The sequence below is a fragment of the Mercenaria mercenaria genome, chromosome 10 (assembly GCF_021730395.1).
Source record: "Mercenaria mercenaria strain notata chromosome 10, MADL_Memer_1, whole genome shotgun sequence".
NCBI lineage: Eukaryota > Metazoa > Mollusca > Bivalvia > Venerida > Veneridae > Mercenaria > Mercenaria mercenaria.
The window spans coordinates 76,159,256-76,171,872 of NC_069370.1; the positions used below are offsets into that span (position 1 = coordinate 76,159,256).

General features: G+C 34.9%; 1 protein-coding gene across 1 annotated transcript in view; it reads left to right on the forward strand.

Annotated features, from left to right (window-relative positions):
* Positions 1 to 12,617, forward strand: part of LOC123560101 (fibrillin-1-like) — a 76,777-nt gene that overhangs the window by 28,410 nt on the left and 35,750 nt on the right. Inside the window, exons 8-15 of the mRNA XM_053517001.1 lie at positions 3,240 to 3,450; positions 3,803 to 4,045; positions 4,445 to 4,573; positions 5,727 to 5,924; positions 6,546 to 6,797; positions 7,556 to 7,787; positions 9,654 to 9,826; positions 10,398 to 10,559. Of these exons, the coding sequence (XP_053372976.1) occupies positions 3,240 to 3,450; positions 3,803 to 4,045; positions 4,445 to 4,573; positions 5,727 to 5,924; positions 6,546 to 6,797; positions 7,556 to 7,787; positions 9,654 to 9,826; positions 10,398 to 10,559 (1,600 nt within the window). The remainder of the gene's footprint in view (positions 1 to 3,239; positions 3,451 to 3,802; positions 4,046 to 4,444; positions 4,574 to 5,726; positions 5,925 to 6,545; positions 6,798 to 7,555; positions 7,788 to 9,653; positions 9,827 to 10,397; positions 10,560 to 12,617) is intronic.

Here is a 12,617-nt window from a genome sequence, read left to right on the forward strand (position 1 = left end):
GATGATATTCTTACATGGTTTCACGACTGTAGGTGAAATATTTTTAGATATATGCAACAAAAACTTTTAAGCACTTAATATTTTATTACACTATGTCAAGGACCGTAACTCCAGTCTGGTTGAGTAAAATTTCAAACAGAACACACGTGCGCAACGTCACGTGCTATATAATAATCCACATATTTTATGACTCTAAGTGAAATACTTTTTGAAATACATGCGATACAAATTTATATCACATTTATGCATATTCAAAGGTCATTACAGAAATTCGGAACAAAATCCTAGGTGCACAACTTCTCGACAATCCATAAAGTGATTATAATACTAGTTGTCATAAATGTACCCGGAAATAAGACAAAGGCGTATGCGCAATAGCCAAACCCCAGTTCTTAAAGGTTAAGTTCACACTTGGAGGTTAAATGTCAATAGGGTTTTCCCTGTCCGGGAGCAGTAACTAACAACATGCACCAGATGGTATAAGTTGCAAATGGTGATAACAGTCTAAATACAGTAAAAACAGATTCTACGTTAGGCACCCAAAAAGTTTGCACTCAGCAGTTTCAGCCAAACATTCCTTAGAGGATTCGTATCAAACTGTCTGGGAGGCAGTCTGATTTTAGAGGCACTTTGATTTTAGGGGAACTCGAAGAACGATGAAACAACCATTATTTTTTACGAGTTTGTTGTAAACTAAAAGCAGTAGGTGATTCCAGGGCTTCACTTCTAAGATAACCAAATTCTGACACTCCCTATGAAAGGCATAATGTGGCGGCTGTTAGGGATATTAGGGGATATTCTTGAGCCACTATCGTTCAGCCATAAACATGACCAAATTTGGAACCAAATCATTCACCATTGACTCGCCGTATGTCCAGGTTAGACTACAGCCCGCACAGGAGTGCGAGAATGGTTATCAAGCAAATAAATCGGAAGTAGTACGGTGAATGCTAATGCCTATTTAGGTTAAAAGGTATTTTATAAGGACAAAATTTAGATCCAAGTTGCTGATGTATGGATGAGGATTACGGCGATTAGCAACTGAGGTTAACATGCCATGGGAAATAAACATACCAGAAAATCTTAGTCGGTTGTGAATAAAAATCACTTGCTAAAAGTGAGCTGTTTAGAAACGTTACATTGACAGAAATACTTTGAATTTGATTGATTCAAATTTCCTGAATTAAATATTTTGAGTAAAATCGGTGAACAATGGAATTCATACTATTACAACTAAAATGACAATACCTTTTCCGCTAGTTCAATATGAGATACTGTGGAAGACTTTAGTCACCATTGTTTAAATCGTCAGCAGCAGTCAGGCATAGGTTTTAAGGTAGTTCTGCACGTTTGGATCGAAATTATTTCTACAATGTAGAATTTGATTAAACTCTGATTTTTCAAAACTTCAGAATATACCTAGAAAATTAAGCAAATAAAAAAGGGTATTGTGCTTGATTTTTTGCTGCACTGATTTGAAAAATAGGGACCTCACGCAATATTTCGTAATGGGAGTCTATAGGAAAATCATAATTTTCATAACATTTTCGCTAATAGAAAATTTTCTTCAATGTAGATTTTGATGAAACTTCTCACAGTTGTAAATAAAGGCATGGCCTATAATTTGATGAAATAAAATGTATAGGTCCGTGTGCTAATTTTTGAGATTTTTGACCATGATTAAAGTAAACCGGACATTTCGCGCTAATTTTAAGACATTATTTTGAATTATTTAACATGTGATATGTTTTAATATCATATTTTGACTTTAGAAATATGGCAACAGTGCCATTGTAATAAATTTACTCGCAGGTTGCGATTAATTCATAAAATGATTTTCATTTCCGTATGCCGAATCCAGTCTTTATTCTACGTTTTCCGGAAAAATGACGTTACACCATCACTTCCGGTTTATCAGACGTGCAGAACTACCTTAACAGCTGAAGTATATTACTTTGTGGAAGTGAAAAGACATTTTGAGGTGATAAGTTGTATCGTTAGTGAAGTTGCACATGAAAAGGACAATTGATATGATTGAACCGTTAGTTAAACCTTTTGTGCATTGCCAAGTTCTGGGGTTTTTAAGGTGCTTTTTTAACATTGCTTACCTTTAATATAGCAACGCACATAAGGAAATATGAGACTATGAACTTAGGAAATTGAAGTTAAAAAAGTTATTTGCCCGATACGTTTGTATGTTAATTCTATATCAGTAGAAAATTTTACATAATAAGATGGGTGTAATTTATACAAGCAGTAGTTGTTATAAAATCACTAGAAGCAGGTGACTTCCTGGTTTTGCTGACATGCTATAGTTGTTATATTTGCAATGCATTGTGGACTTACAAGACGTTGTTAACATTGTAGTAAACAGGAATGTCATTTAATTTAGAGCAGATAAGCTTACCAGAAACTCCCTGAAAATGAAATTTTATATTTTAATTAATGGTTGTATAATTATTTATCCAAAGGGAATGATTTTTACAAACTAGGTAGAGGTCTCCTACACAATGCCACATACCAAATATCCAAGCTCTATGCATCTAAAAATGTAAAACACTCCCGTAGGCCGGGAAATTTGATACCTTGGGCATATTATCGAACTTGATACAAGACCACTAAACAATATTGAATGTCAAATATCTAAGCTTCGTATCTTTCAGCTTCATTAGATTATATTTTATTGATATTTTTTCAAGTATGTTTGTCTTATTTCACTTTTTCTTTTTTATATAAAAATGTAACCTTGTAGGCGGGGACATTTTTACTACAACGGCATGAATTGAACATGGTAAAGGAGGGAGGAGTACTACATGCCATATATCTAAAGTTTAGGGCTTACAGTTTCCTAACGCAAGGGTTGGGCCTATCTGTACAGCGGCATTATTTGAGCAAACTCAAGGTTCAACTGACATATTTTTCAGTTAGGACTGTTTAGATCAAAGTTACATCAACAAAACGATATTGTTACTAATGCTTTTGTTTAGTTGAACGTCTCACCATCACAATATCAGATCATAAAACGACCCTAAATCTATAAGACTTCTATACTTCAAGCAAGGTTTCTAGCCCACAGCGGTAGGGGCAAGTGATTTGAAGTCAGCGACCGTAACCACTCGGCAACTGAGGTCCACTTATTACCAAACACATTAAGAAATTGGAACGCTTGAAAATAGTCTCTATGTTTGGAGAACCGAGCCAATATTTATACGCAGCTGAACGTATATTCTGTATTTCAGATGTGCTCGTATGCAGGGAACTCATACATTTCAACGGGTTCAAATGTTGGATTTAGAACAAAATACAATAACTTGACGTCGGGAAGTATTGCCTTTTTCGAAGCCGAACTTAATATGAAGGAAACTTGTTGCAATGCAGACCTCTGTGATGCTTATTACTCTGTCCGACCGAAGAATGTTAATTGTTCATCGCAATCCAATGTACTAATTGGTAAAACTTTTCAATTCATTTATTCAATATATATCAGAACCTTAAAAAGCAATGAGCAAAGACGTAAAGTGATTTACTACATTATACGTTTGATAGTTTCCTTAGTAATGTTTTATACTAATATTCATTTTTACGTAAATGAATGATTGCAATTCAATAAATAAGGCTTCGCATTAGTTTCTGAAATGTGCTTAACAGTGTATAATTTAACGTGCTCCTATCTAAAGTATGTTTTTGGAAATCGACTGTATTTGAATAGATTAAAACAGTAAAGTTGACATAAGTCACAATACAAGAAGGATCATTAAAAAAATATTAAACTGTTTTTTTAACCATTGCAATTTTGAAACAGGCGGTGGTACCGGTGACCCTCATATAACCACCCCGGATGGAAAGTCCTTCACATTCAATGGAGAGGGTGAATACACAATGCTTTCTGTTGTAACTGATGGGGTAGACTTTACTTTGCAAGGAAGGACTGCGCCATATCTTGACGACGAAGGCAAATCTGTAGGGGCCACAATTTTTACTGCTTTTGCTGCCAGGGACAAGGCTGATGACTCCCGATGCATCATTGAACTGGACTATGAAACAGGTAACACCTTACTAAGTATTACCATTGTAAGATGGCGTTTTAGTTATTCGTATTATTCTTCAGCAAATTAATAGTTAGTCAGTCAGTATTGCAATACAGAAATATATGCTGTACATTAACTACACCAAAGCAAACGAAGCGTCAGTACGCTGTTCACCCTGAATGGAAAATGATGGTTCACTTTATTCATATGGAAAACTGTGTACGTATTAAATTTTATATAAGCATGCAAACAGGGTGTGAAGTACTGCGACTGGATCACTGTAATGAGTATATTGGATTCGTCCGACGAGTCCTTAACCCGTTAGATAGTTATATCTTAAGTCTTATGCTTTGTGTCCTGTAAGCATCTGGGGAGAAGTTTTAACATGCAAACTGTTATATATCGTTTATTCACAGGAATGCGTATTAAAGTCAATGGAATATCATATAACTCTGCCTTCGCCTCAAAAGGCTTCCAGGCCTCCGAGAAGACGGTGTCATTAGAAAAAAATAATAACACTATTAAAGTATCTTTTGTAAACTCAGGTAAGCTGCCAATATAAGTTTTAGTGTAATACCAATGTCTAAATGTTAAAATACATGTAGTATATTTGACCAATGCAAAAATGTAATAATAGTTAAATCAATAATGTCTTAAGTAATGATGGTAAACAGGTTTTAGGCGCCTTTGCAAGTCATTAGTGTCTGATAGCATCTGTCTTTCCGCATTCCAATAAACAAATATATATCATATATCGGAAGGCAAGGAATACAATTTTTTATATTTAGTAATGAAATTAAGTTCTACTTACATTACATACGAACCAAAACAAATATATGCGCTTAATGTAATTAAATTCACGTTCTAAGAAATATTACTGTGCCTTTCAAGACTTTTTGGGTTGTTTCTTTCAACAGAGGATTTTTCTTTAGAATAGACATTATCAATTGAAACTAATAATATGATACTAGTACCTCCATATGAATGTTTTGATTTGACAGTTGTATAGGTAAACCCGTTAAGCATTCCAAACATAAACTGGTTTCAGTGTGGGCTTCGGATATAAAATCAACTACGTATCAACCAACAAAATCATAGCACATACAATATGTTAAATAAACGATATACTCGACAACCACCGTTGATAATAGTTTGCAATTCAAGGCCAATTACACCGTAATAAAACTGCTACATTAATCAAACATTAATTGTATATTTCTGCAGTCAGTCATCTCGTATTGGTTGTAAATAAATTGATAATAGTTCGTTCAGAATCTTGTAAACGTATTATATAACTACATGACTATGCATAGTTCTTGCTAGCTTTGTCAATAACATATGTTTATACAAATACTTGAAAGTCTAGTTTTAATCCTTACGTCTGAATGAAGTAATTCTATATGCTGATGTAACGGAAGTTTTATTAGGTCTAGGCGGAACAAAATCATTTAGTGCTGTTTTAATTAGTCGGAAATGTTAAAATATCATATAGATATTCAGGTGCGAATAGGTCATCTAAAATTTGTAAAATAAGTCTTTTCAATTTGATAAGACTTTTGCGTTTGTTTGTTTGGTTTATAGTCGTTATCTTGTTAATATTTAATATTTGGAACTTCAACCTCTGGTCTTAACTGAATAGCTGCTAAAATATGATACACTTTTTGTTTTTTTCATGTTCTAGTTTCTCTTTCTGTGCAGGGATAAGTTTCAATGTTGCTGTTAAACTGCAAAAACTATTAACAATTGCCGTGATAGTTCCGGAATTATACAAAGATTTATCGAAAGGTCTTCTTGGAAATACGAATGCTGATCCATCTGACGATTTAAAATACCCGAACGGAACTATTCTTTCAACCAACGCCACAGAAAGAGAAGTGTTTGATTACGGACAGTCCTGTAAGTTTATCTTCTTAGAAGTAGTTTGATTAATAAAACTAGCAATTGCAAGTTATATATTCAGATTGATATATGAGCCGCGCCATGGGAAAACCAACATAGTGGCTCTGCGATCAGCATGGATCCAGACCACCCTGCGCATCCGCGCAGTCTAGTCAGGATCCATGCTGTTCGCTTTCACAGTCGATTGCAATTAGAGAAACTGTTAGCGAACATCATGGATCCTGACCAGACTGCGCAGATGCGCAGGCTGGTCTGGATCCATGCTGGTCGCAAAGTCACTATGTTGGTTTTATCATGGCGCGGCTCATATACATTACATTACATTTTGTTGGGGCTAGAGTCACATTGGTTCGATTGTGGTCATCTTGCAATTTTCCACTTTTTGATGGCGGAGAAAGACCCAGTTGAGCATTCCAGGCATTGTGTCCTGCGTGGGCGGGCACCTAGGTCGAACCTGTGATCTTCCGTAAAACATACTTGGTTCTTCATCGGCGAGAAGGAAGTCAAATCGAAGTCAATGGTCTTAACCACCCGACCAAGGAGGCCCCCTTTCCATTGTACAGTCTATATAGATTTACAGAGACTACGTGCACTGAAATGACTTAAACTTTATTTCAGGGATAATTTCAAGTAGCGATGACTCCATTTTTGAGTATCCTCCAGGAGGAAGTTACCTGAATTACCAAAATCTAAACCCTGTTGTCAATTTCCTCGACGAAGCAAACCAGACTCTTGTTGAAGACGCTAAGGTGCTATGTGGTCAAGATAATATTCCTTGCATATTTGATAAAGTGTTCACCGGAAGTGATGAAGTAGCAGAAGACACAAAAACTGTCATTAAGGAGCAAGAAGACACAAAACAAATTCTTGGTAAGCAAAAAGTAATTTTTCATCAACTGGTTACCTCACTGTAATTGTTAGACAGAATATTGTTTTTACGCCCCCGGGCATATAACGATTGAACCGTCCGTCGGTTCCTACTAGCAAGATCTTACTGACCTTTATGTAGATTACACGGAACCTTATACAACTTTCACTTTTAAACTTAAAACCTTAAGAGGATATTTTGTGGTCCTGTAACTCGCAGAAATGGCACAATTTAGTTCATACTCACATTTCTAAAACCTTCTGGCCAACCTACAAACTAGACTTATATATTACATTGGCTTTCGTAAGACCGTCACCTTCAAACTAAAAATAAACAACATTTCAGTTATTCAGATGTTACAGTTTCGCCTACAGCCAACATTAATGACCCAATTTAGTTCATATTCATACTAAACAATTCTTGTAATAAGACCTAAGATACAAAAAAACAAACTGGTGTATATAAGAATGACGTTGTTCCTCATACGATCTTATAAAAGAAACATTATAAAGCCTACATGAATGATCTGATTTAGTTCATGCTCACATTCAACAAACCTTGTGACATATGCACCGGGCGTTATTTGCGTTTTGAAAATGTAGCTCCGTGTTAATTTTTATTTTGTTTAAAACACGCCATGATATCAAAACTCTTTTAAAATGACTTTAAAATTTATTTAAAGCAGTCGTTTTAATAATACAACATGAAAGCTACCGTGAAATAGCTTAGGTTATGGTATACACTGTTCAGTCATTTTCAGAAAACGTGGCCCCTACTTTAACGCTTGATGTGACAAGTTTAAATCAAGAGACTGGTAAGCTACATGTAGACAAAAACAAAGAAACAACAGTTGTTGTCACTGGAGATGATGATGGAACGATTTCGTTTAGCATCATAAGTGGTGAAAACGTTGCAACACTATCGCAAGGGAGCAGTGATAACGCAAGGGATCTAAAGATTATTTTTACAAGCAGCACACCGCAAACGATAAGGTTAAACATTTCACTAAATTTTTGTATTGTAAAATTTGAAAGACTATACCAAAATGGTTTGGTTAACAACGTCTAACCACGACACAATTTGATACTATTACCCTTTTATAGTATATCTTTATGCAGATGTTTTTTTCAATTACTTACTCTTATAAATAAAAAATATTAAAATTTGTAGTACTGTTAGAATTCATGTGTTGGACTTGATTTAACAAAAACAGTTTACCAGCACTTTCATGTTTACATTCCAATGTCCAAAGGCAAACATGTTTTTGTGTTATATTTTCATAGCAATTGTTTTTATACTTACATTAACTATTCAAAGTATGCACATATATAATGGCATGTAATTCATTTTAAATATCTAAGTGTTTCTTACTACATCAATTCTGACTAAATTCATTACAAATAATGTCAAGTCACCGATATTGCATTCATATTTAAAACATACCTATATAAATTCTGTAAACAATCGGCTTTTATTTTATGCTAACTAATGAAATACTGTATTCTATCAGTTAAATATTTTCATATTTCATCACTCACAATGTGAAAATATGAAATCTATATTTTCACACTGTGAGAGATATAGCTTCGCCCCCTCATTACATTGTGTATGAATTTTAAATTATTTGCTTAAAACAGGATGAAAATTGTAGCCGCACTTTGTTCTTTATAGTATACTTCTCGATTCAAATGATTTTACTTAAAGAGAATTTCATACCGTTATGCAGCAAAAAATAAAACAAAATGGAACTTTATGTTGCATGCGTCTTTATAACGTCACAGCACGTCCGACGTCATGTCTGTTTACGCGCGTCTGTTTCCCGCGCTGAGATTAAAATAGTTGCAAAATGCACATCTCAACGTAATTGAGCATAAAATAAAAAGAAAATTTGTTTGGTTTTCGTGAATATAGAATATATCTCACCTCGAAGTGAGAAAATTTTCACATTTTCACTCGCGCTACGCGCTCGTGAAAATATTTGAAATTTTCTCACTTCTCAGTGAGATATATTCCATATTCACTCAAAACAAACAAATATCCTCTATGTATTCACAATTAAATATGAATAGGCAGGAAACAGTCCGTATTGTACATTTTAAATTCCATATTTTACATTCTGTATTGTATGCAGCCGGACTACGTTCATGAATATATGCATGACCTGACAAACTTCTATAATTTGCTCACATAAAAATTCACTAAGGTTCCATTCTAATATCGATACAAATTGAAGAGTTCGTTCAATAACAAAACAACAAACAAAAAGATAGAGGTATATAATAAAAGGCTCATTATAACAGTAGCTAGATCTGGGATTTTGTATTCAGCTGTCGTGGATTTTGCAAGGTCGGATCATTCTTGGCTCTCGCGCGCCTCGTAAGATTCGATCTGAAAAAAAATCCACTCTAGCGGAATACAGCATCCGAGATCGAGCTACTGTTATAATAACCCTATTGCATTTTAAGTAATACTCCATATGGAATATATGGATTTTATTTTATCTACCTCCGTTTGTGTGTCACAAAACTTTGTTCGACCAGTTTCTCTATACTTCTAATGTTGATTAAAAAAATGTTGGAATGGCGGGAACGAAGTATTTCTTTATCGTCAGGATGAAAGCTCTGCGGTGGAGTAATTGCTCCGTTAATTAAGGTCAGTTTGTCCATGTTTTTAGGCAAAAACTTCAGATAAGATTTGAATAGGATTCATCGAAAATAGCATATGCTATATTTACAAAAGTTTTGTATTCTACATGTACTTCTACTACAGTTTTGTGTCCTTGTAGATTTAAATAAAATCTACAATACTGGCATTTTTGACAGGCCATTAATTTGATATGTAATAAATATACAATACAGTTTGACCGTCACAGACAATCTGGGAGTTCAGTCACCTTTACTGGTCCTCGGTGTAGTTCTGTGCACTGGCTGCAACGGCAATGGACAATGTGATAACACTATAACAAGAACATTAGTCCAGGCTACTGAGGGTTTCAGTTTAGCACAATGTATTTGTGACGAATATCATGATGGTAAGTATATCCCTTAATTGCTTTTATAAATCTGTGAATATTTGCCTTTTCAAATGTACCACGTTGAGTATTCAAGAGATGGAATTTAGAATACGGATTTGGATATGCAAAGCTCATTTTTGAATACCGCATCTCTCAATTTAGAAAGAAAATAAGGTAATTATTTGCCCTTAACTCGACTGTTGATGATACACAATAACTATGTTAATCTATCTTAAATTAAATAACACTAGTCATATATGACTGTATACAAATGGTAGATGTCGTATGTCTTTGAATATAGATTTAGTATCAGACCAGTTTGTCGAGTTTACCAAAGACTAAAGTTAATAAAATCTGTGAAAGGATCCTTTGGAAGCATAAAATGCAAACAAGCAGAATAATAGCAACCGCGGTTTGATTGCGCCTATTCATGGGAGGTAATGAAATATGCAAACACCTCTCACGTCCCCTAGCACCGGCTTAAGTTGCATTCTATTACACATGTATTTAATGGACTTCGTGCACAAGTAAAGTCAAGTTTCTTTAACTGGGTATCTTTATCATATGTAGTATTTATTTTGAATTTAAGGTGATGAGTGTGAAAACGATTTGAATGGTTGCTCGGGAGATCCATGTTCCCTGGGTCGTGACTGTACAGATAACGATGTAAACACGCACATGTCATCAGGGAAAGCTTTTACCTGCGCTGATTGTCCAGCTGGCTATACAACTGAGGATGAGGATTGCATAGGTATTCTGAAGCTATTAATTGTATCTACATAATAACATTTGAAGTGTATAAATGTATGTTATGAGTACTGCATTTTGCTGCAATATTTTTGCAACCTTATAGATTTTACGTAAAAGCAATATAGTACCATACTATTTTACGAAACCCGGCCGCTTATCTCAATAGGGAGGCCGCAGATCTACTGATCTCTGGGTTATTAGTTGTATCCCCGAGCGAACAATGTTTTCCATGACGATTTGATGAAAGACATTCTGTCTGAAATCATTCGTATTCCACCTCTGATTCATTTTGTACTTGCAGAGAACAGGTTTGTACTGGTACGGAATCCAGGAGCACTGGTTAGGTTAACTGCCAGGCATTACATAACTGAAATACTGTTGAAAAGCGGCATTAAACTCAAAACAGACACGCAAAAAACGATATTAAAACAAATATGCATTTAGCGAAAAGGAAAAAAATGACGGTACACATTATGCCACAATTTGACTATTATCTGTCTAAGGCAACTCGAATTTAGATACACTATACATTAAACATATTTTATTTTACACCAAAGACCAAAACGAGAGCATAGAATCATACCATATCATTAAGAAGTCTTTGTTTTCTAGTAAATATATATTATTATTACCTTGTTTTTATCTCAAGGTGAGTAATTGTCACCTGTCATTATTTTTATCGCAAGTTTAGTAATTGTGACCTGTCATTATTTTTATCGCAAGTTTAGTAATTGTGACCTGTCATTGTTTTTAGTTCAAGGTGAGTAATTGTGATCTGTCATAGTCTAGTGTCCGTCCTCATCCGTCGTGCGTCGTCTATTGTGAGCCATGTCTGTCAACATTTGCCTAGTAAAGACTGTAGAAGCCACAGTTGTGGCCCAGTCTTTGTTAAACTTAGTTCGAATGTTTGTCTTGATGATCTCTGTGTCAAGTTTGAAACTGCGTCTAAAACTAGGTCAGTAGGCCAGATCAAAGTTTGAAACTCGAGAAAATAGGTCAGAATGGAATCTGGGCCATGTGGGGTCAAATATCATTCGTTCAAATCAAATGAAAATCTCTTTAACACTCAGGATACCACATTTATGACGCTATCTTCATGTTTGATGACCTTTAGGTCAAGTTTGTATTTTAGTTATGTGGGGTAAAAAACTAGGTCACCTGATCAATTAAACGGAAAGATTTGTTAACACTTTAGAGACTACATTTGTGACTCCATGGAACGTGGTCAGAACTTTTATCTTAATGATCTCTTGGCCAAGTTTAAAAATTTGTCATGTGGGTTTAAAAACTAGGTTACTAGAACAGGTCAAAGGAAAATCCTTTTAACATTCTATTCAGTGATTATTCCTGAAATTTGATCAGATTGTTTGTCTTGATGAAATCTAGGTTAAGTCTGAATATAGGTAATCTGGGGTTAAAACAAGGTTACCAAGTCAAACCAAAGAAAAACATTGTGCATGCGATAGGGGCAGCATTTTTCACTGAATATTTATGACATTTGATAAGAATGATTGTTTTGGTGAAATTAAGGTCAGATTACATTAGTATTTATCTGTGGTCAAAAACAAGGCCAACCAGTCAATTCAGGGAGAAACGATATGTATGCAATAGGGGCTGTATTTTTTCACTGGATATTAATGTAATCAGAATAATTGCCTTAATGAAGTCTAGGTCAGGTTTGAATATGGATTATCTGGAGTCAAAAACTAGGCCACCCTGTCATATCTAAGAAAATAAAACCTTTAAAAAGATCCTTTGAAGCTTGGAAGCAAAAACTGCAACCAAATAAAATAAAAGCAGACTCTGTTTGATTGAGTCTGTTCATGACAGGTAATAAAATGTGCAACACCTCTCACTCTCCCTAGCATCGACTTAAGTGGAATTCATTACACACACGTTGAATGGACTCCATGATCCCAAAGGACCAAAACATAAACAACACTGAAGACTTTTAACACTTAAAGATTGCTGTTGTGATAGTTAATAAAATCTGTTAAAAGAGCATTTAGGGGACCTCCGTGGCCGAGTGGATAATGTCGCTGACTTCAAATCACTTGCC